This window comes from Mycothermus thermophilus, assembly GCF_041956435.1.
Source record: "Mycothermus thermophilus strain CBS 625.91 unplaced genomic scaffold VTJ04scaffold_1, whole genome shotgun sequence".
Classification (NCBI taxonomy): domain Eukaryota; kingdom Fungi; phylum Ascomycota; class Sordariomycetes; order Sordariales; family Chaetomiaceae; genus Mycothermus; species Mycothermus thermophilus.
The window spans coordinates 569,238-590,444 of NW_027191427.1; the positions used below are offsets into that span (position 1 = coordinate 569,238).

At 55.3% G+C, this 21,207-nt stretch overlaps 9 protein-coding genes across 9 annotated transcripts; 4 read left to right on the plus strand and 5 right to left on the minus strand.

Moving 5' to 3' along the window:
• Positions 1-985: 985 nt before the first annotated feature.
• Positions 986-2,018, plus strand: VTJ04DRAFT_201 (uncharacterized protein; the record flags this gene model as incomplete). The annotated part of the gene is made up of 3 exons (XM_069359761.1): positions 986-1,122; positions 1,178-1,824; positions 1,891-2,018. 3 exons carry the CDS (start codon positions 986-988, stop codon positions 2,016-2,018), a joined length of 912 nt encoding a protein of 303 aa, XP_069222811.1.
• A 438-nt stretch (positions 2,019-2,456) lies between these two features.
• Positions 2,457-3,157, minus strand: VTJ04DRAFT_202 (uncharacterized protein; the record flags this gene model as incomplete). The annotated part of the gene is made up of 2 exons (XM_069359772.1): positions 2,457-2,662; positions 2,764-3,157. The coding sequence occupies 2 exons, from the start codon at positions 3,155-3,157 to the stop codon at positions 2,457-2,459; spliced, it is 600 nt and encodes a 199-aa protein (XP_069222812.1).
• A 718-nt stretch (positions 3,158-3,875) lies between these two features.
• On the plus strand, positions 3,876-4,266 carry VTJ04DRAFT_203 (uncharacterized protein; the record flags this gene model as incomplete). Its single annotated transcript, XM_069359783.1, has 2 exons — positions 3,876-4,045; positions 4,089-4,266. The coding sequence occupies 2 exons, from the start codon at positions 3,876-3,878 to the stop codon at positions 4,264-4,266; spliced, it is 348 nt and encodes a 115-aa protein (XP_069222813.1).
• A 1-nt stretch (position 4,267) lies between these two features.
• On the minus strand, positions 4,268-5,084 carry VTJ04DRAFT_204 (60S ribosomal protein eL34; the record flags this gene model as incomplete). Its single annotated transcript, XM_069359794.1, has 3 exons — positions 4,268-4,456; positions 4,800-4,923; positions 5,047-5,084. The coding sequence occupies 3 exons, from the start codon at positions 5,082-5,084 to the stop codon at positions 4,268-4,270; spliced, it is 351 nt and encodes a 116-aa protein (XP_069222814.1).
• A 661-nt stretch (positions 5,085-5,745) lies between these two features.
• VTJ04DRAFT_205 (uncharacterized protein) lies at positions 5,746-6,342 on the minus strand (the record flags this gene model as incomplete). Its single annotated transcript, XM_069359805.1, has 3 exons — positions 5,746-5,960; positions 6,031-6,094; positions 6,151-6,342. The coding sequence occupies 3 exons, from the start codon at positions 6,340-6,342 to the stop codon at positions 5,746-5,748; spliced, it is 471 nt and encodes a 156-aa protein (XP_069222815.1).
• Positions 6,343-7,615: 1,273 nt separating this feature from the next.
• Positions 7,616-9,169, plus strand: VTJ04DRAFT_206 (uncharacterized protein; the record flags this gene model as incomplete). The annotated part of the gene is made up of 1 exon (XM_069359816.1): positions 7,616-9,169. One exon carries the CDS (start codon positions 7,616-7,618, stop codon positions 9,167-9,169), a length of 1,554 nt encoding a protein of 517 aa, XP_069222816.1.
• Positions 9,170-11,932: 2,763 nt separating this feature from the next.
• VTJ04DRAFT_207 (uncharacterized protein) lies at positions 11,933-13,885 on the minus strand (the record flags this gene model as incomplete). The annotated part of the gene is made up of 6 exons (XM_069359827.1): positions 11,933-11,953; positions 12,021-12,896; positions 12,954-13,118; positions 13,186-13,521; positions 13,581-13,730; positions 13,871-13,885. 6 exons carry the CDS (start codon positions 13,883-13,885, stop codon positions 11,933-11,935), a joined length of 1,563 nt encoding a protein of 520 aa, XP_069222817.1.
• A 4,505-nt stretch (positions 13,886-18,390) lies between these two features.
• Positions 18,391-19,681, minus strand: VTJ04DRAFT_208 (uncharacterized protein; the record flags this gene model as incomplete). Its single annotated transcript, XM_069359838.1, has 4 exons — positions 18,391-18,980; positions 19,161-19,238; positions 19,355-19,484; positions 19,658-19,681. 4 exons carry the CDS (start codon positions 19,679-19,681, stop codon positions 18,391-18,393), a joined length of 822 nt encoding a protein of 273 aa, XP_069222818.1.
• An 862-nt stretch (positions 19,682-20,543) lies between these two features.
• On the plus strand, positions 20,544-21,162 carry VTJ04DRAFT_209 (mitochondrial 54S ribosomal protein uL13m; the record flags this gene model as incomplete). Its single annotated transcript, XM_069359849.1, has 2 exons — positions 20,544-20,564; positions 20,632-21,162. 2 exons carry the CDS (start codon positions 20,544-20,546, stop codon positions 21,160-21,162), a joined length of 552 nt encoding a protein of 183 aa, XP_069222819.1.
• Between the last annotated feature and the right edge of the window lie 45 nt (positions 21,163-21,207).

Sequence of the window (21,207 nt, forward strand, 5' to 3'; positions counted from 1 at the left end):
GACAAGAGCCTACGTAGGTAGGCTTTCTGCAGTAGACCCGGACATGGACCGGGTATTCTCTGGTCATGAGGTAGAAGAAGACTTCCTGCAACACAGACCACAACAACCTCTCTCGGACAATGGAAGCAATCCACATCTGGGTGCCTGGTTTTGCAATCTGCTCAACCTCCAGTGCGGACGTAGGCCTGCACTTTGGCCAGGACCTTATCTCAGTCGTACGATTTGGCCGGCCTCCCTGGACAAGTCTCGGGTTTCACAACCACTGTCCCACCGAGAAAGATGGACACCGTTCTCTCGGCATGCCCCGGCGGAGCGGCACTGCGCAGTCAGGGCCGTCAGCCATCACAACACAGCATGGTGGGGCTTCCGTTGACAGCCGTGCAAGAGAGCATTGACTCGAAGACATCCTGCGCTGAGTGTTGCGTTTGAATACTCAAACAGCGAGCTTCTCCCGAGCTGAAATGGCGGGCAATGATACAAACCGCCTGCAGCTCCGGGATGAACCATGTGCCGTGGCTGTCATTGGGTGTCGGGTCTTGGTCCGGGGCCGGCCGCATGGCGGGGAGGAGAAAGCTGGAAGCGGGGCTCCGAGGGACAGGGGCAGGCTGTCGGCGACTTCCGGTGTCCGCCCTCCAGCCATGACGGAAGACCGCGATATCCAACACACAACGCCTATCGGCGTTCCCAAGTCGTCCCATTCCTTGCCAATCCCCTTGTTTGTGTTTGGGGGTTATAAAGCTCCGGTTCCTCCCGTCTGAACTCCAACTGCTCCTCTGCATCCAGACACCAAACAGGCATCGCATCTTGATCAAGATCCAATAAACAATTTAAACCTCACTTCTCGTTGACATCCATTGTCCCAACTACCTCTTAACATCAAACCATCAACTCGATTTTCTGGCCTTTGGCTTCGAGTGCCTGGTCTTGCCTTGACTTTTAAGTCCCTTTATTAAATTAAGACTCTTAAGACAAACTTTTATTCACAATGCCCGTGCTCGCTTCTGCTCGCTACGGCAAGGACAACGTCCGCGTCTACAAGGTCCATAAGGATGAGAAGACCGGCGTCCATACGGTTTTTGAGATGACGGTCTGCGCCCTTCTCGAGGGCGAGATTGAGACTTCGTAAGCAAACCTCTTTCGAGGCCTCAAGAGTCCATCCCACTAACTCCTTCTCTAGTTATACCACTGCCGACAACAGCGTCGTTGTCGCCACCGACTCCATCAAGAACACCATCTACATCAAGGCCAAGGAGCACCCGGTTGACCCCCCGGAGCTATACGCCAGCTACCTCGGCCAGCACTTCATCGACACCTACTCGCACATCACCACCGCTCACATCAAGGTGGTCCAGCACCGGTGGACGCGTATGGTCATTGACGGCGAGCCTCACGCTCACAGCTTCTACCGCGACGGCGAGGAGAAGCGCATCGTCGAGGCCACCATCACCCGCGGCGTCGGTATCGACATCAAGAGCGGTATCGTCGGCCTGTCGGTGCTCAAGAGTACCGGCTCGGCTTTCCACGGCTTCGTCCGCGACGAGTACACCACCCTTCCCGAGGTGTGGGACCGCATCCTCTCGACGGATATCGACTGCTCGTGGACCTGGAAGCGCTTCGCTGACCGGGCCGCGGTGGAGAACGGTGTTGAGCGGTTCAACAAGGCTTGGGAGCAGGCACGCACTGTCCTGATGCGCACCTTTGCCAACGATTACAGCGCCTCGGTCCAGAATACCATGTACAAGATGGCTGAGGAGATCCTCCAGCTTGTGCCTGAGGTGGATAAGGTTGGCCTGTCGCTGCCGAATAAGCACTACTGGGAAGTTGGTAAGTTGTCGCCCCTTTCCTCCAATTCACACTCTGGGCTTGTGCTGACTGGACTTTGCGACACAGACCTCAGCTGGCACAAGGGCCTCAAGAATACCGGCAAGGATGCCGAGGTGTTTGCTCCTCAGACCAACCCCAACGGTCTCATCAAGTGCGAGGTTGCTCGCGACCAGACGACCGTCACCGTCCGCTAAAGGGGTGCGGAGGGGATTTATATTTTGGAGTGAAGGTGTTGGACCTTCCAGGTGCAGAGGAATTCAGGATATAAGCTTAACAACCTCAGTATATAGTTTAAACAACCTTATTATGACCTGGTAAATAAGACAACTTCAATGCATTTATACTATGGACCGTGGACTTCCCCCAGATGATTCTCTTTGACCAGTAAAATGGCAGATTGCCTCAACGCCAGCCCCCGTCTAACATGCCCCGAGAGTTGCCATCGGCCTCTCCTTGGGAGATAGACACGCTTGTCTAACAATGTGGTACACTGAAAGTGGCACATGGCATTGTGTATGTCCACATGCAGACATCGCAACCTTAAAAGTCACTTGCTGTCAAGCGACGCCCTCCAGCTCCCTGACCCAGTACTCACGGGCACATTCCATATGCCCTACCTTACCCCCTCTCCGTTACTCAACATCATCTTCCTTCCAACCAAGAGGAATCAGCGCCGCAGCGACGTCGTCCACCCCGCGCTCCGTCGCCAGCAAGTTGTACTGTGATGCGGCGTTGCGCGTGTCCAGCACCTCGACGCGCATGCCCAGGTTGCTGATGAGCTGTCGCGTGGCGGGACTCAGGGGACGGATGGATGGGCCGGTGCCGATGATGAGGAGATCTTGGTCAACCATTAGCATGCCGTCCAGAGGTCGAGCTGTAAAATGGTACATGCCAGAGAATAAAGCAAGAGAGAACAACAACAAAAAGACAAAAACCTACCCGGCCTAGGCCAAATCAACCCCAACAACCCGAACGCCTCCTCCTGTACCTCCCACTGTCCCTTAGCATTCAATAACTTCCTCTTCCCCTTGCCCCCCTCCTTTCCGGAGGATGATGACGACGATACCTCCCACGGCCTCCAAACAAACGCCTCGCCGCCCACCAACAACGCCCCGGCCCCGCCGGTGATCTTCGCGCCAGAGTTCAGGTCGAACCCGTCTGCGCGACAGACCTCGACCGCGGTGCTCGGAACGGGGGCGCCGGCGAGGACGTCGAGCGCGCCAAAGTCGGTTGGCTCGGGCTGGTTGCGGGGACGCTGGTCTTCGCCGGGCCGGAGGGGGAGGTTCGGACGGATGGGACGGGTTGGGGCGGCGCCGGTGGTGTGGATTAACATTCTTCTGGTGTGCACATGCTGGTGGTGGTGATTGCGCTGGTGGTTGCGGACGGTCTGAGCAGAAGCTGCTGCAGTTGGGGAGGGGACGGGAGTTGGCGTGCTAGTTGTGATGTTTCTGGCCCTACTGTTGCATGGGTAAAGTGAGGCCTGCTGTTGGAAGGTCTGATATGGACTCAATGGCCTTGTGCAGGCGGCGCGGAGGGAATGGTATTGAAAGGGCTTTGCGGAAGCTGATGTTGCGGCGGCGGCGGCAACCCGCAAAGGTCGAAGCGCAGGTGTTGGATTCGTCATGTTTTTGGTTAGCGAACCTGGATAAGATGACCAAACATCGACGTGTCTCAAGGGCCAGTATATTGAGTATTGAGCGCCAACGGCTCGTATGTTGAGCCTTTTACTTGAGGTGGCAGGTAGGTTGGTTTGGTGGTGAACTGGTGCTTGCCGGGCCGATACGACTTAGCTCTAGAAAAATATCCCACGCTCGACGTCATGCCAACCCTGCCAACCACAAAGACGCCAGGGGAGCATACCCTCGAGCAAAGACACAACTGACACCTATATAAGTCTTCCGGACTGGCCTTTATGGATCACAGGAATTACAGCACTAGATTCAACATCTTTGTAAACGTCTACTGACGCTTGACCATTGTCTACGCCATGTTCAAGTTCTTGGTGCCAACACTCCGGACCGAGCAGTTGCAACATCGCATATGCAAGACACATGGGTCGACATGTAGACGGGAACGGCGCGACTCTTGCTTCGATTATCTGGGTTGTTTCCAGGACATCTCGGCCCTGGCGGTTGCTCAAGGGCTTGAGTGCCCCCTTCGCTGATTTCTCTCTCAGCATTCGATCTCCCTGCCTGCCGCCGTTCAAAACACGCTTGCCGAAGTCCATTCCATTGAGAACCTCATCCCGGAGTAGTAGAAAGCAGCCCTAAGAACAGAGACAGCCAAACCCCGGCTGTAAGTATCCGCGTTGTCGTGTGCATGGCGTGCAGCAGTCCCCCGTTGTTTCCCAAGTTTAATACCGAAGCAATGAGACCGTCACCATTGCGCCCCGTCCGTCCAACCGCCAACCTCTCACTCCGAACCACAACCCCAAGCCAGTAATTTATTTCTTCTTCTCAGCCTGGCTCTGCTCCTTCAGCACCTTCTTGACGATCTTCTGCTCCTCAATGAGGAACGCACGGATGACGCGGTCGCGGACGCAGTTGCCGCACCTTGAGCCGCCATACGCGCGCTGGACGGTCTTCTTGGGCTTGGAGATCTGGGCATACTCGCGAGGGCGGAGAGCGGGGATCTGTGTGAGAGCACCGGTCAGCACGGCTGTCCTAGGAAAAGACGAGAAAGTGTGGCCCAGGTAGAGTGATCTGGAAGCGTGGCTTTGTGTTGTGCGAGGATCGGCCTTCGACTCGACGTGGTGGTGGACATTAGCCGGTTCTGAAGGATTCAGCGATACGCGGTGGCTGAGGTTGCGCTCCATGACCATCTCGAGATTTCCAGTGTATTCGAAGCCGATGGCCGGTGTCATTGTGTTGACATGTCGTCGCCATCGTAATCATCGTTCGTCGTTCGGAATCGCCGGGCCTTCCTCGCAAAAACACTCAACCTTCTCCAAATTTTCCCCCTCATCATCCACTTACCCCAGGGAGCTTGATGCCGCAGTCGCCGCACTTGGGGGCAGTGCCGCGCTTCTTGATGTGGAGGAGACGAAGCTGGCCGCCGGGGGTCTTGACAACCCGCGTCAGGTTCGACGTGGTGTTGTAGCTATCGCCAGGCCCAAGTTAGCCAAATTTCCCTCCGCATTCTTGTCGTTTCCCGTTTCCGCCCATTATCATGTGCATTCCAATGGGTGACATAGGCTCGGAATATTATTCGGGGGGAACTCACGGGTTCCGGCGACGGTAGGTGACTCGTGAGGCGGCCATTGCTGCGGTGTTGTCGTCGTTGACGTGGTGATTTCCGTCGACTCGTCGTTCACGCGGTGCAAGGTGGTCGAATTTTGAGATTCTACTTTGGAAATTTCTGTGTGGGCGCAGAATGCGAGCCCCACCCAGCCGCTCGGGAAGTCTGTCGAAAAAGGGCTGACACCTGGCGACCAGACTGGACATTTAGAGCCACCTGGCCGCCAGTCTGCTTACGTAAGGGTTCGGTGGGGCCGTCACAAGGTGGTAAAATACCGGTAAGTAACATTATCGCGGGTTCTGTGTCCCGCGTCGACGAAGGACGGACTCTCGTCATCAAAAGTTCAGATTGCAGAGGTAAGGTATGCTTGCTTCATGTTCAGAGTTGGTCTTCAATTCTCACAAGTAGTTTCGCAGCTGCTTGGTAACTGCAAGACCCTAGCAATCTTGCACATTCCGTTCACTCAATCCATGATGAATGAGAGCATCATCCATGGAGATCTCATACTCCAAATTCCGTTCTGAAGTCCAATTCATTCCGATTGCCAGGAGCAAGATACCTAATGTCCCATCAAACCCGCCGTTAAACTCCAAGAACGCCGATTCCTGGTATCTTGAAGAGAAAGCTAGAAGAATGAAGAAAAACTCATTATAAGAACCAACGCCGTTGCAGGGTGGTAGCCGACTAAGACGTCCGTTTCCTTTTGCGATCAGCGTCGGCCCAGTCAGGATGTTCAGTCGGCCTCCATTGCTTTAAGCCCAAAGGGTTTTCCTTTCGGCTGGTGAATGCTTTGGTGAAGATTCCCTCGGCATGGAGGGCGAGGATGGTCGCTTGAAAGCTAGCAATGTCCTTGTTGGTTGTCTCGACAGCCTGGATAAAGGCTTCATACGCTTCTTGAGCTGGGGACACAATCAGTTGGTTGCCCTTTGTGCGATGCAACAAGCAAAAGGGAAAATCCAGAAGACTCACGCGATGAATGTTGGGTCTTCAATGAATCCAACATGCGCGGTAGCGTCATGCGAAGCGCGCGAAGCTGCATTCCAAGGTCAGAAGACGGGACAACAGCAGAGGTTGGGGATTCGGGCCTGCCTGAAGATGAGCTTGATCCAAGCGGTCGAGCATGTCTTGGAGCTCCCGTTCCTCCTGCAGGCTATCCTTGGTGGCCGCGGCTGTCTGCTTCACGGGATTGGCATTGCCGTTAAGATTGCCTGCGTTGGCGCCCATGACATTGGTGTTGGTGGTCGCCATATTGTTGTTGTTGGTGGTGTTGGCGTTGGCCATCGATGGCAAGACAGAAACGCGACAGTCGACCAGAACGCACCAAGTTGAATGCAGATTGTGGATGCAGTTTGCTTCTTCAAGCAATTCACATTGGGTTGGTGCCTCCGCGGGTGCAGAGTCGCAGATTTCGGATTGATGTGATGGCCTAGATTCCAGCCGCGTGATGAGGCGTGTAATTCACCTCCTGCTGTCAATCAACAATGCTGCAGGGATCGCTGTGCCGTTTCCTGTTGTTTTTTGTCGTTTCTGGCTGGCAGAAGACTCCCCGATTGGCTTTCGTTGTTCTCGACCTTGAAGTGAAGGGAGGCTTGAAATGTGGAACCCAGGCAAGAAACCTGGAAGCGGCTGCGGGCAGTTCACTGCAGCCTGGTGACTCGCCGAGCCAGAGCAGGCGGAACGCTCGGACCACCCATGTCGTTGTCCATTCTTTCCATCTGCCCATCAACCAACAAAAAGCCAGAAAAGCGATCTCTTCTGTGCCTGCCCTGATCGGTGACCTTCAGCCACCCCAAAGAAGCAAACAAATTTGAAATCTGGCCGACTCTGCTTTGGGAAGGAAAAGAACCTAAGCAACCTGGAAAGTGACGGGAGTGTGCAGCAATTGACCTTCACCTCAATTTTGGCCGGTGCGCTGCAAGTTTGCACATCTGCCCGCTTCCTCCCCCAAGTCGCAGCCAGAAGGAACAAGGCCCAACAAGGCCCCGAGCTGCAGGTTCCAGGTTCATGGTCATGTCACCCGTCCGGTTTCTCTGGTGCTTGGGTTTCTGATGGGAGCGAGACACTCGCGACACTGGACTAGGTGGACTTTTGCCTCGACCTGCAACTTGTGACCTGCGACCTGAGGTTGGTTTCTTTTATCTCGGTTTCCGTTTTATTTTCTTTTTTCTTCCTTGCATCGATCTCGGTTCCTTCGGTTCTTGGGGGGATTTCGAGCCAGGAAATTACGGAACCATTTACTTTACCACTCACACTGCCCATCGGTCGATGATTGCTCGCAAGCACGAGTTCCCTGCTTTGTTACTGAGCACACAGTGGTGGTAACCTGGAACCTTGATCGGATCGCGTGCACGCCTCTCTCAAAGACACGCACGCGTGCCTCAGGGATCCAGTCCCGTCGTCGGCAGTCCCCAAGCTTCCCGATTCTTCTACACTCTCCTCTTTTTCACACACCAAACTCCTCTTCCTCTCCATCTACTTCTCCGTCGCGGCACAGTGTTCCCACTGGTTCCAGCGCCACCCATCACCAATCACCGATCAAAATCCAGTGTCAACCATGGATCCCTCTGGTGCTACAGGAGGTCCTACGCAGGCCCAGCCACGTCCGCGAAAGCGCCCTCGCACGACCCGCGCGCCCGAGGCTGCGAGTGCTGCGACGTCAGGCCCGTTGACCCCCGTCACACAGGCGCAGGCCGCGGCCCAGGGCTGGGGTGCCGCCACTCTTAACGGTCATGGACACCACCAGGCCGTGCGCGCGCCCGTCGACACCGTGCCATCCCAGCAACCGCAACCTCAAGGCGCACCAACTTTTCCATCGCAACAGCTTGATACTAGATCCCATCATCAGGTCGCGGAACCCGATGCCTTGATGACGACCTACACCACCACCCCGCAACACTCGCAATACCCCGACCCTCAGCAGGCCCTCGGCTCCGCTCCCCAGCCCGACACCTCCGGCTTGACCAGCCTGAGCGCCCTGGCAGGCGATCCCCAGCATCATCAACACGCGCCCCACGGCCATCCACAGCACCACCAAGCACAACAGCCCGGAGGTCCTCAAGCTCAACAGCAGCAACAGCAACAGGCGCAGTCGCACCCGCAACAGCAACAACAACAGCAGTCGCAGCGCGGCGCTGGCGGCAAAGCATCCGATCGCGTCCTCTTCCAGCCCGCCTACGGTGCGCCCCATCCGCAGACCAACTCGTCGCCGACATCCGTATCTAATCCATCCACGACTGCCGCCAGCTACACGCTGTCCGCCTGGGCCGTCTCTGACGCCGGTCCAGCAGCTGCGACCCAGCAGCAACCTTCTCAGCCCACCTCATCGATGCCCCCACCACCATCACCAGCAATGGCGACTGCTGGGGGTCTTGCCCCTCCTCCCGAGGGCATCTACCGCACATTTGACGACCTGCTGGCATCCGTGCAAAGGATCGCGAAGGAACAGGGCTACAACATTGTCAAGTTACGCGCCAGCAATTACCGCGATGGCAAACCGACACGTTACGACCTGGTATGCGACCGCGGCGGCGTCAAGTACAACAGCACGGCAAAGAAGCGCAATCCGAGCACTCGCAAGGTCGACTGCCCATGGCGTGCTAAGGCTGTGTGCGAGGTTAACCTTGGAAACCAATGGCGCTTTGCAGTCCAGGAGGCCCGGCACAACCACGAGGCTAGGGTCGCGGCTGCCCCTCCAGGACAGGAAAATACACCTGTCGCGCAGAGCTTGCGCAGCCTCACCAACAAAGTCGACCGCCTGGCCCACGAAATGAGCCAAGGATTCAGCCGCCTCGAGGGGCTCGTCGCCGCCCGCCTCGATAACATTGAGAAGCGCCTGGAGGCCCTCGAAAATGGAGGGAGGCCCAACCCTGCGACCATGCTTGGAGGCAGCGGCGTCCCGCAGATGGGGGCACCCAGCATGCCGCCAGCCAATATGGGTGGTAGCGGCCTCGGAAGCGGCTCCCTCTCCAACGGTCCAATGCAGTCGCTCGTCGACGGTCGCTTGAGCGGCGTCGAGGGCAGACTCAGTCAGATCGAGTCGCGCACATTGGAAGGGTTGCCCATGATGGATGATGATGGAAGGGGTCTGTCCATGATGGTCAACTCCTAAGATTGCCGCCTGGGGATCTTGATCAAGGACATTCTCCTATCAGCACCAACTCCTCCTGTTGGGACTGCTCGGCGAACGGTCAAACTTGTGGCCATGCCGGCGGAGAGCATGATTGTGGTCGGGTCTGATGGGGCGCGTCGAACCTTCGGCTCACTCACTCTAACCAAGTGGGTACAACAAGAACATTGGAGGAGGGTTCAAGATGGTTCTACGTCCCGCATTCGTTCATCTGTTTTCCTGTTTCCTATCATCCCTCGGTCTCTTACCACCGTTTCTTTCCTAGTTTTCCTTTCTCTTCTATGACTGTATATTGTACTCGGGTTTTAACCTTGGCGTTTCCTTGGGAATCGTCTGCGAGAGGGTTGGGGATCAACAACAACAATAACCAAAGTGTGCAATCAATGTCTGTAGGTAGATAACTTCCCCCTTGGCCGACTTGGTCAGGGGTTCTCGACTCGCGTCTGAACTGTCTGTCTGTCTGCTTTTGTTTCCTTGTTTCCTTGGTTCTTCTCTTCACTTACACTCCTTTTATTTCATTGTGTGTTCAGCATCCGTTTCGACGTTCACCTCCTTCATTCTCTCTCTCTATAAGAGTCCAACTTAGCCCTATTGATCGACGTAAAAGGGGACCAGAGCTTGGAAAACGTTGAGATTGGAGAGGAAAAGGAGCGATCATGGACGTCGTCGCATCGGAGGATGGATGGATTGGTGATGAAGGGAATGGATGCACCGGGAGGATATCTGATTTAGTGCTTGCACTGCTTCTCACTGATGGGGTTTACCTGGCTTGCCTGTCTCGTCGGGACTGGGGGATTGTTCGAGTTATTTATATAGTCTGTCCGTCTGTCTGCCCAGGGGAATAGGGAGGTTTTCTGGTCTGTGGTTCGGTTTCTGTCTGATAGTTCTGTCTACTCAAGGATGTTTTTCAACCTCCCCTCCTCCGCCTTGCGAGGCTTGTGAGGGCAGCAATGGAAATTTCCAAGTCCGTTCTTCTTCTCAAAGAACTCCCCTTGGCTCAACCGCGTCGTTTCGTCAATGTGTGAGATGCTAACCCAAGCCTGGTTGGAGTTGTCTATGACAGGTAGAATTAGTGCCGGCTGTGGTTCTTCCTGAGACTCTCCCGTGGGATGGCCATGAATCGCACCAGGTGAACGCTTGGAAGAGATGCGAGGCTACATCTTGACTATACAAGAGAAAAAGGTTGTGCGTAAAAGGTCCTCACGAGCCGGCATGGAATGGCGGGTCAACGTTGTCCCTCTGCCAAATTGATAGACACAAAAACAACCTAGAAGTTCAAGCACTTGTTGTGGAAGAAAAGTTAAAAGAGCCCCAGAGAGTCTGATTTACTTCTATGAAGATCACTAATAGCTCACCAGCTCTTGAGGAGCTGGCTACGACAACCCCTTTTCTTGTCATGGGGATTTTACTCTGCGGGGCGTATATCCCAACACCTTCACCAACCGAATTCCCATCCACCCTCACGCGGGTTGCTGCCTGGGTAGGCAACCTCAGGTGGTTCAAACTGGCTACTCGACGTGAGTGTTTCACCACCCGATGTCATCATGCGACGGCGGACCGGTGGTGGCATGGTCCATTCCTCCTCTTCATCCTGCGTCATCCCTATCAGCCTGATACTGGCGTTGGGACTATTTTTTGCGGTCGATTCGATCAGAATCTAACCTGCGACCTCCTGCTGCACGCAGGAGGCTTCCTCATCTCAAGTGTCGGCTGGTCTGCCTTTTCTTGAGGTCTGCGTCCCCCCCGCTGAGCCACTGCTCTTTCCCAGCGAGGGTGAAAAGGGGTGACCAAAGAGTGTCTTATATGGTTGGGTTCAGTTGTTTGATGTCGAACCGTGGCTCGGCACCAACAACGTCTGTTTGAGGTGATAGGATAGATTCTGTCCCCCTCCCATCCACTCTACAAACGTTTCTAGAATTTTTATTCCTCCCTATATTGCTGTGGTGGTTGAGACATGCCTCAGGGCCCTTCTCGCGTCTCCAGGTATAGTCACCAAACAGTATATAGTCCTGAATCCTAGACTATTATAATTGACCCGGCCCTCATAGAAGCTGGAACTCCACGTTACCATGAAATAGAATCCCAAGGCCTCCATTTGCAATTTTCCTTGGTCAAGTACTCGATATAGGTCAATCAACTTATGCAGTAGTAGATTGGAGGTGGGAGACATCTGATCATGTAAGCAAACAATACAGGTGAACATGCAAGCATGCAGACTTGATTACCAACCCAACTTCTTCATTGCCGTCTTCTTGATCATGAAATGTGAACAAAAACCAACACCACCACTTGTATCAATCCTTGTCACCTCCGTCCATCAACCTCGAAGCCCTCTTTCCCTCCCTGTTAAAAATCTCCAACGCCTCTCCTAAAACTCCTAGAAGAAAAATGCGATAGACAAAAAGAGGGTATGCAAGAGAAAAGAAAAGAAGACCAGAAAAGTAAGGGAAGATTTTGGGAGGAGGTCGAGGGTTCATTCTCGCGTGCAGGCAACCGGCCAGCAGCCGCCCCTCTCTCTCAACCCAAAGACAGAAAGAAGATCGGGGGAGTGTAGATGGGGGAGATGTGGTATTGTATTGATCAAAGATGTGTTGACATGAGGCATGTGCGGGCATCATTATCCAAACCGTAAGTGTGTCGGCGTGTATGTGCTTGTGGTGTAGCAGGTAGGGTAGGGTAGGGGGTATAAAACAGCGAAAAAGCAAAGTCCGATCCTCCTCCTTTTTCCTCACCGTAGAGTCCGTTTTACAATTCCTGGATCCAAACCTGTCGGAAACCATGTTAGCCGTCATTGCTTCAGAAGTGCAGCTCAAAGTAACTTCTGCAAACTCACCTCCAGCTTTCCCGTGTCAGACCTCATCTTCCTGGCGTTCTGCTTGACCGTCGTCATGACCATATCCAAATCGTCCTGGTCTCCCATGGTAATCATTTCACCATCCGGCGAGTCCTCGTCCTTCACCTTGATCTTGAACCGCCTGCGCAGGCCAAACTTGTCTTGAATCCTCTGCACCAAATCGGGGAACTCGACCGCCGGACCAACCGCCACATATCGCACATCCCCTGGAGCATGAACCTTGATGCGCACCGTCTTGAGTGTCTCGCGCCTTGTTGACCCGCGTTTCGAACCCCCAGCCACGCTGCCCGGCCCCCGTCGGGTGTTGGACACCATCTCAAACTCGCCCTCATCAAACGAGGCGTCATCGTAGTCGCTACCTTCCTCATCGTCTTCTTCGATATACCGATCGCGCGCGCTCCGGCTTCCAGCAACGCTGCGCTGAGACCTGCTGTTGCGTGCGTTGCCACCGCCGTACATGTCGTACACATCTTCTGGGTAATCATCGTCGTCGTCTCTCCTCCTCCTCGGCTCCCCGCGCTGAGAAAACCCACGTGAAGGTGCAGTCGAGGCGGAGCGCGTGGGCCTTGGCCGGGCGTCGTCGGGTGAAGCGCGTTCATATCGCTCGTTGGACCGAACCTTTTCGAGGTTGAGCCTGCTCGGGACAGGCTTAGAGGAGCCGCCGCTGCCGCGGACGGAGGCGCCACGGCTGAGCTTGTCATTCTCTGGTGGCGGAGTGGGCGGGAAGACGTTTCGGTTGGTGGGCGGTTCGGATTGCTGTCGCCTGCTTGAGAGGCCGGGTTTGACAAGATTGCTGGCGGCGAAAGAGAGGGCTTCCGCTGGGCGATCGTCGCGGTTCTCGATCGGAGCCGTGATCTGGATGAGTGTGTTAGTTAACGGAGCCCCAATGTTGCTAAAGTCCCCGGTGCTCACTGCTTTATTCAACTCGGCTCCGGCAAAGCCGGTGAATGCATTGTTGCGATCCGACGCCGCAACCAGACGGGCCTTGCCAAGGTAGTCCTTCTGCTTCAGATTCCGTACTTTGGCTTCGTTCGGGCGGTAAACGACGCCGACTGGGATCGAGAAGACAGTGTACCCCTGAAGCTAACGTTAGCACCAACGCAAGACCGAGAAAAGGGAACCGAATAAACAACTGCGCACTCACCTTGGCCTCATCCCGGATAGCGTCATCGATCACATTGTGATCCTCCACCACCTTCTCCTTGACGGCATACTGAAGATCCTGCATGCCAGCTTCCATCTGCTGCAGGTAGATGTAGCACAGTCCGCGGTTGAAGAGAACCTCGCACGAGTACAGCTTGAAGAGCAGACCCAGCTGTGAGTAATCGATCAACGCATTGCCGCGGAGGTAGAGAAGGGTGTCGTTGAAGTTGGCCAAGGCCTCTTCAAAGTCGTTGAGGAGGAAGTTGGAGACGCCTTGTTGGAAGTATGCGACGGCCAGATACTGGTCTAGTTTGATGGCCCGCTGGTAACACTCGACCTATGGGCTCATGTCAGTCTTGGGCGTTGGCTTGCAACGGAAGTGTTGTGAATTCTTACCGCCTCCTCATGCTGGCCGAGAGTGGCATTGATGACGCCCATATTGAACAAGATCTTGGACGTGTCCGCGATCTTTTCGAACGTCTGCAACGCCTTGTCGAACTCATTGTTGTCGTAGTACTCGAGGGCCTCGACCCATGTCTCGATTTCCTGAATTAGGGGGCGCAAGTCAGCACTAGAGCTGCCACATGCATTCAGTGTTGCGGCCGTCGTCATCGGCGGCGGCGCGAGGCCCGGCCCCGGCGGGGGAGCTCCGGAGGGGCCGGCACCTGTCTTTCTTCCTCACTCACCTGTTTGAGCGACATGCTTTCTCAAGGGCAGCAGTTTGCAAAGGCTCTCAAAGCCAGGCAGTTGTGCAGCACTCGGGAAAGCGAAGTCGCGGTGTTTTTCCTGTCCAGCCAGGACTGCCGCAGATATCCAGGGGTTGGGTGGTTTCACGTTGGGGACTTCGACGTGGTGGGACTTTGCGATTTGAGGGGCTGGGCGGGCTTTTAAAGGTTTAAATTTGGCCCAAGGCAGGCAAAAAGCGACGGCGTTCCAGGGTGTCTCCTCTTCAGCGCCGGGGGTGGGATGCGATGTGGGCGCTAGGTTCTAGGCGGGCGGCAACAAGGGGGCTGGGCTGGGCTGGGTCGTCCGAGTCAGCTGCTAGAGGTGTGGCTCTTGGACTGGCTGTCTTTTCTCTTCGTCCAGTCCAGTCGGCTGCTTTCTGCTCGAGGTCGGAGTGGAAAGACGGCTCGATGTTCCCCGCTGCCAAGTTCCTCGCTGCTAAAGGATCTTTTTGGACACCCAATTGTCTTCGTCTCTTGCGCTTCGGGGCTGTCCGAGGCCGTTTTTTCTTGGACCCCAATAATAAGCCGCCCGTGAACCTGTCGATGGCGTGGGACTGACAGGAGGTGCCCGATTCGTTCTCTGTCCCCAGAGAGTGGCAACGATGTGATTCAAGGGGTTGGTCGACTATGAAAGATGGTTGATGATGATGGGTATTAAATGGCAATACGCGCCCTCTTGACGGTATATCGTATGCTGGTTTGTCGACTTCTACTCGTGGTAGTGTTGCCGACCCTACAGCAGAGGACACTATCAAGGAAGGACTTTGCCAGAAGTCAAGGAGAGGGAAAGAAGGTGAGTTGCGGGCAAGAAGAGATCGAACAACTACTCCGTACACAGGGCAGGAATGGGGAGGGTCAAGTGGAAAATTTCCCGGGCACGCAGTAGGACCGGCAAAGACATGAACATGCAAGTCTTTCTTGAGCGATCACCATGGAACCCAATACAGGAAAGCGAGGAAGAAACAAGCGAGACCTTGTCCATCCCGTCTTGTTCGTTTGGAGACGGAGAGGGATGGGCGATCATGCAGGTCCCACTGTCCTGGGTTGAGTCCTGGGTAACGGGCCCTAAGGTTCTTTCCCGTTGGGCTGTCACGTATTGGAACGTCCTTTCCTCCTCTCTCCGCTGTTCTCTTCCAAACCCGCAAAAGGCCTGTTGTTACAGATGGCAAGGGGTCTTCCTTGCGAGGAGGGCAAGAGCGGGAAACAAAACTCGACAAAACAGGAACGAGGCACAAGGAGAAACCCTGAACCTTGTGTCCCTGGCACATTCGGGGCTGCGGGGCTCTGTAGCGGGGTCCGTTGGGCTGGAATCAGGCCCGCTGGACTTGAGCTCTGCAACAGCCAGCGTCCCTGTCGGCGAATCGACCTTTTGGGCTGCTTTTTCGTCCCTTTCTTGACGCTCAACTTTGTCACAAGAAACATGGCCGTCTCGGCATTCACCCGGAATCGAATGTTTTCGGCACAAAGGTCGAACCACGCATGCAACCCTCTGGCTTTTCTTCTGGAAGACGACGCAGACCCGACTCGGTGCACTCACAGGGCCCTTGCGCAAAGAATCGAACGGTCTCCACGTCCACAGCTGCCGGATCGACATGCGAACGGAACGTCACCACCACAAACCCTTCTCCGTCGGTGTGGCCTCCTTGACGGAACCATAGGTTTCCGTATGAAGTTCATTCCCGGCTGCCATGCGAGCCTAAAAGGGTCCCAGCTGCACCAGGGCATTTAAACTTCATTACGCCATGCGGAGGAGGATGCGGGACCCGCTGAGGCTCACACTCACCGGCGGCTACTCCCGTCGGATATGTCGTTGGGTGAACCAACTGCCGTCTGAACTACCCGGGACTTCCATGGCTTCCGTACAGTGACCAACGTGTCTCTCCTAATCCTTGGGTGAAAGTCAAGAGAACGTGACTCCCCAGTCATCCCGCCCCAAAAGAAGAGAGAGCTCCTGCTGCTCAGGCTTCCTTCGACGGTACCATGGCCCACTCACGGCACGTCTTGGCTCGGCGGGTGGCTGTTCGTGAGACTCGGGGGTCAATGCGGGAGCTGGCAACTTGTCACAGATCTCCGAGCTACCGCTGCGAATCATCGCCCTCCGTTCCTCATGCACCAATCGAGCGCCAGCACACCAGGCCAACGACCATTGGGCCAAGGCTGCAGCCGGGTCAATTCACACCCCGGAGCTTGCGTTGCAGGGCGGCTACGGTGGAACTTCAACGACCAGCGACAGAAATCACCCACCTGTCTTCGGCCTTGGCTCCGCGAAGCTTCGCCATCATGACCGACGGCGAATGATAGTATGTGCAGGACATGTGTGCGCCGTACAGAGAGTACTTTGTGAGTAGGTCAGCATCTCTGACAGTAAAGAGTCCAACATCAGCAAACGGACCCCGCGCTGAGGTTTGCTGACCACAGCGCGGCTCTTCCTGCGGCGCACGTGGCTGAGATCAAGCGCTGACGTTGAAGCTCCCAGTTGCTTCAGTCTGGTAGCTGGGTGGTGAACAGTTCTGGTCTTCGCTTCACCGAGTCCTCCGGCACTCCGGACCACGGCTGACAGCCCGCGAGGAGCTTGCTTCAGATGCATGTCATCGTCTCGGTCTTCTTGCTGGACCGTTCAGCAACACCACGACGGTGCCATGCAATCACATCACTCCCATAGTTTTTGTCTATTTATGGACTCAAAAAGGCGAATGCCCGAGGCCGGATGGAAGGGTGGTGATTGAGGTTGTTGATTGACGAGCCTTCTGCGCGAGTTGCTGCTAGCGCATGCTCGGCATAGCTACCGGTCGCCGTGGTCACCGTTCGTGTGGGAACTTGGGACGCCAACATTGCCCGAACCGAGCAAGCACATCATCTGATGGCCGACCATCGCTTCGATGTGATATCAATCACACCGCGTCCACCAGCTAATGGTTGCTGATTGTGATAATGAACCAACGAAGTTGGCCCATCCCTACACTCATCATCACGGCCTGCGGACGTCAAGATGGCGACCTCAACGAAATGAAGAAGGCCCAATTGATGACATCCTGATCTTTTTCACAGACCCCTGGCTTCCTGTGGAGTTGGAAATCGGATCGTTAAACCGGACATGTGAATGCCGAAACGTGCTTTGCTCCGGAGATGTGAGCGTTCTCCACCGCATTTTCCCAAGACTCTACCAACCTCTCCACTATGAGATCTCAATTGTTTGACAAGCGAGTACCAAGCTCAACCCAGTGCTCCCTGTTAATGTCTCCAAGGAGCCTGTGAGCCTCGAATCGGCTTGACACTGCGACGAGGACTCGCGGTTCCTGGGACGGTGGGGTACGGCCTCGACTCCCACGATGCTTCCCCTGGACAACCGATAAGTACTGCTGAGCCGGGGTCTGTTTCCGATCTGTTGTTCGGTGGAGGTTCAAAGACTCTTGACAAGAGCACTATTCGACCGAGCACGTTTTGAATGACCAGCCATTGATTTCAAGCTTAACTCCCTGACACACTACCCAGTCCTGAGCTACCAATATGTGCCCTGACATCATCTTCCTCTCTGTACCAGTCGCAACATGATCCCTAGAGCTTATGTGCTGTGCTACAGGAGATCCTCGCCACGCCTCTAGACCCTGTCAACACATACACCATACCCTGTCTAGTGCCAGGTCAGAGAAGGGATAAGCACGAATACGTGAGAAAGAACTGAACTGCCTCGTGGTAACCCTAGCTGGCCGGACCGGTCGGACGGGGGATACCTGGGATGAGTTTTAAGAAGTGCTGCTTGTAAATCACAAGTCCCATGCCGTGGTGGTGGAAATAAGGGGAAGGGAGGGAGCAGGAACAATGCGGATTGATCAAACCCCATCCCGACTTTGCCTTTCCGTCAGGAACAGGAACAGCGTCGCGGCACAACCCGTGTTGAACCACATGAAATTTCAGCCGGGTGATCCATTTTCGTCTCATCTAGGGTCTGGCCCTGACTATGTTTTACTTTTAGATGAAGGACATGTGCCTTGTGCGACCTACATATCATGGCTGACCCTGAGGCTTCCAAGCTGAGTGAGCTGAGGCAAAGGATGGTAGAACACAATTGGAAGCCTCATCCTATTTTCAGCTTGTGTGGAAGTCGGAATCTCAATGTCTGTTTGAAGAACATGAAACTTACCAACTTCCCTGAGCCACTGTTGACTAGGGAATGGGTGCAAGTGTAAGCTAGTTCTGAGGATTGACGGGAGTTGGGAGAGAATCAACTCGGACTCGCGGTAATATCCGCCACGTGCCTCTAGACACAACATATCTGTTAACTTAGGTACTACTAGTCCATTGCTCCAGGACCCGCTTCTCTCTGCCGGATTGCTCCTGGTGTCATCGCAGAACGTCGTAGCCAAACCGGTTTCCCACAAGAGGCACGATGGACTCAGAACATCATTCACCACAGAGGCTATGGGCTGCCATTCTCCAATTTTTTCATGTTTTTCTGTCTGTCGCGATGTGCAACCTCGACATCATAACATCCCCTTCGCCACCTCATCCTTCCTCTCCTCCCACAACGTCTTCCCCGTACACGAGCACACCGTCTTATCATTATCCCACACACCCGCACTCCTCGCAATAACACCGACCACCGTATCCTCCTCATTCTTCAATGGCTCAGCCTCCTCATCTTTCCTCGAAACGACCAACGCCCGCCCAATCACCTCCCATACCTGAAACGGCCTGTTGATGAAGGCACTTCCATACCCGTTGGGACCAACCTCGATGGTACCCAGGTATCCGCGAGGTCCTCTGCTGCCGCCGTTTTCCGAGGCAGCGGAAGAGGTAGTAGAAGCCCAAACCGGCCCCGTCGACTCCGCGCCCTCTTTGAGGTTGCCGTATTCGCGGATCGTGGCGCGATACGTCCCCGGCGGCACCCCGCGCACGGTCAGGTCGACGACGGTCTCTGTCGGGCTGACCTGCACCATGCGCGCCAGGCCGCGGACGAGACGTTTGTTGACCCAGCTGCCTGAGCTGATGTCCGGGGTTACATTTGCGTCGTTTTGTTCCTGTGTGTGCCCGTCATGATGGTGATAGGTTTCGAGGATGCTGACAGCCGCGCCTGGGAGCCACGCGATATCAGCCCTCTAGCTCCTCCCACAAACCTGTGTCCATGTCCGTGACAACACGAGGATATTTCAGGATCGCCCTTGGCAAGAACGTGGTGTTACGGATGGTTATGGGTTTACTTCGGATGGACCTTAAGCAAGGCAGATGGAAGGGCTATAGCACGGGCACTTACTGTTTGAGGACCCCGATCCTCGTAAGATGGCGTCCCTCCCCGTGGCCTGGATCGCCGCGACAATGGCAGACGGGGCCGCTATTTAGGGTTTTAAGGTTAGCCAGGGACCGTACGATGGGAATCCCTCTTTGCTGCCACGATGCCATGAGGGGCGAACAAAAAGCAAACAAGGCGGGGGAGTAGGGAGTACGAACCCGTCCCCTCGATGGACACGAGCTGATCTTTGACGTTCGCCTCAACCTTGTTGATCCCTGGCAACTTGTACAGAGCATCGGTGATGTCCTTGGCACAGCCGTCACAGGTCATGGGTACGGCGAAGAGAGTCTGTGTTTCAGGTTTCGATCAGTCTTCCGATTGTCCATGCCAAGATGCAGGTCGCAGCAGCCGCAAGAAAGGGGTATGAAACAACAAAGGGGCCTCATCCACGCGAGAGTTACAGGCCGAATTTCTGGCCGGTAGTTGTTCATGGGCCTTATCTTGGGTTGTATACGACGCACCTGGAAAGGGGTTGTGACAGCCATTTTGTTTGGTATGGCCTTGGAGCTTGGGGGCGAGATGGCTCGGTGTGGTTGCAATTCGATCTCGATTCTTCTTGATAGGGTGTATGAGTATGCGCCGGCAGACACGGCGAGAGCTATTCCAGAAAATGCAATGACATAACGTGAGTGAAACCGCTCGCGAGACATCAAGGGGATGTGCGGCGTGGCCAACCAACAAGCAAAGAATTAAAACTTCAGCTGGATGATGAACCTGAGCTGTTTCGAGAATCCGAGGACACCGATGAGGAATCACGCCAGGAAACACGCCGATCTGAGACAAGCCTTCAGCAAGATGTCATGACAGACAAGACCACAGACTGTAATCAAAGTAGGAAGTAGCAAAACAAAAAACAATCGTCCCAACACTCCGGCCCTCCCCGTCTTGTCATCAACGGCCTGCTTTGAAATCACGTCCGATCCGATCGGACGGCCGAGTTCGTCCCACTTCGGCTCGACGTGGGGCAACTGACGGCATTTGGCGGGGCAATGATGGCAATCGAACTTTCCAGGGTTGGGGTTGGGGCTCAAGCAGGGCGCCACACTTGCCTGACATGTGTGGCTCAACTGGGGCGCAACACCGGATTTTTCCAGGCTTGCCCAGTGAACGACTCCATAGGTCAAGACAGCACGGGCAGTATCGCGACTTTGGAGGTTTCGGGCTGCCATTCCTCGATAGCCGACATTCCTCAACCATAAACGACGAGGCCCCGTATCAGCTGAACGAACGATACCGTCGGATGCCAGGCAATTGACGTTTTCAACCTCGCTCTCGGGCCCGTAACTCCCGGAGTTCTCCGGTTATCTCCAACAAACATCCTGCCTCTCTCCCTTCACCACCGCCAACATGTCCCAAGTAATCGGCTCTGTAAGCCCCCCTCCAAACACCTCATCCCTCCCTCACAACCCCCCAACTAACTACCTCCTCCAAACAGACAAGACTCGCCTACTCCCGAGTCTGGCACCACATCTCGGCCTCGGCCCCGCACCCGGGGCTCAGCACCGTCAAGTCCCCTCCAGAAGCCGTGACCCCGCCGTCCCTCGGCCGCCTAGCCTCCCGGATCGCCACCCTCCTCATGGGCAAGCACAAGCCCATCTACGACCCTTCCACCGACTGCGGCGACTACGTCGTCGTGACCAACTGCGCGGCGCTCTACACGACGGGCAAGAAGAAGTGGCGCAAGACGTACTACCGGCACAACACCCGGCCCGGCTCGCTCAAGAGCATCACCATGGACGTGCTGATGGAGAAGTTTGGCGGCGCCGAGGTGCTGCGCAAGGCGGTGAGCGGCATGTTGCCCAAGAACCGGCTGCGGGAGAAGAGGCTGGCCCGGCTCAAGGCGTTTGAGGGTGACGCGCATCCGTATAAGCAGAATTTGATTCGATTTGGAGGGAAGGTGGTGGGCAGCGAAGGGTGGGAGGAGGTGGCGAAGGCAGTGAGGCAGACGGATCGGGCGAGGATATAAGTAGAAGGGAGGGGGGATGTTGAAGCAGGTGGACTCAGAAGGAGA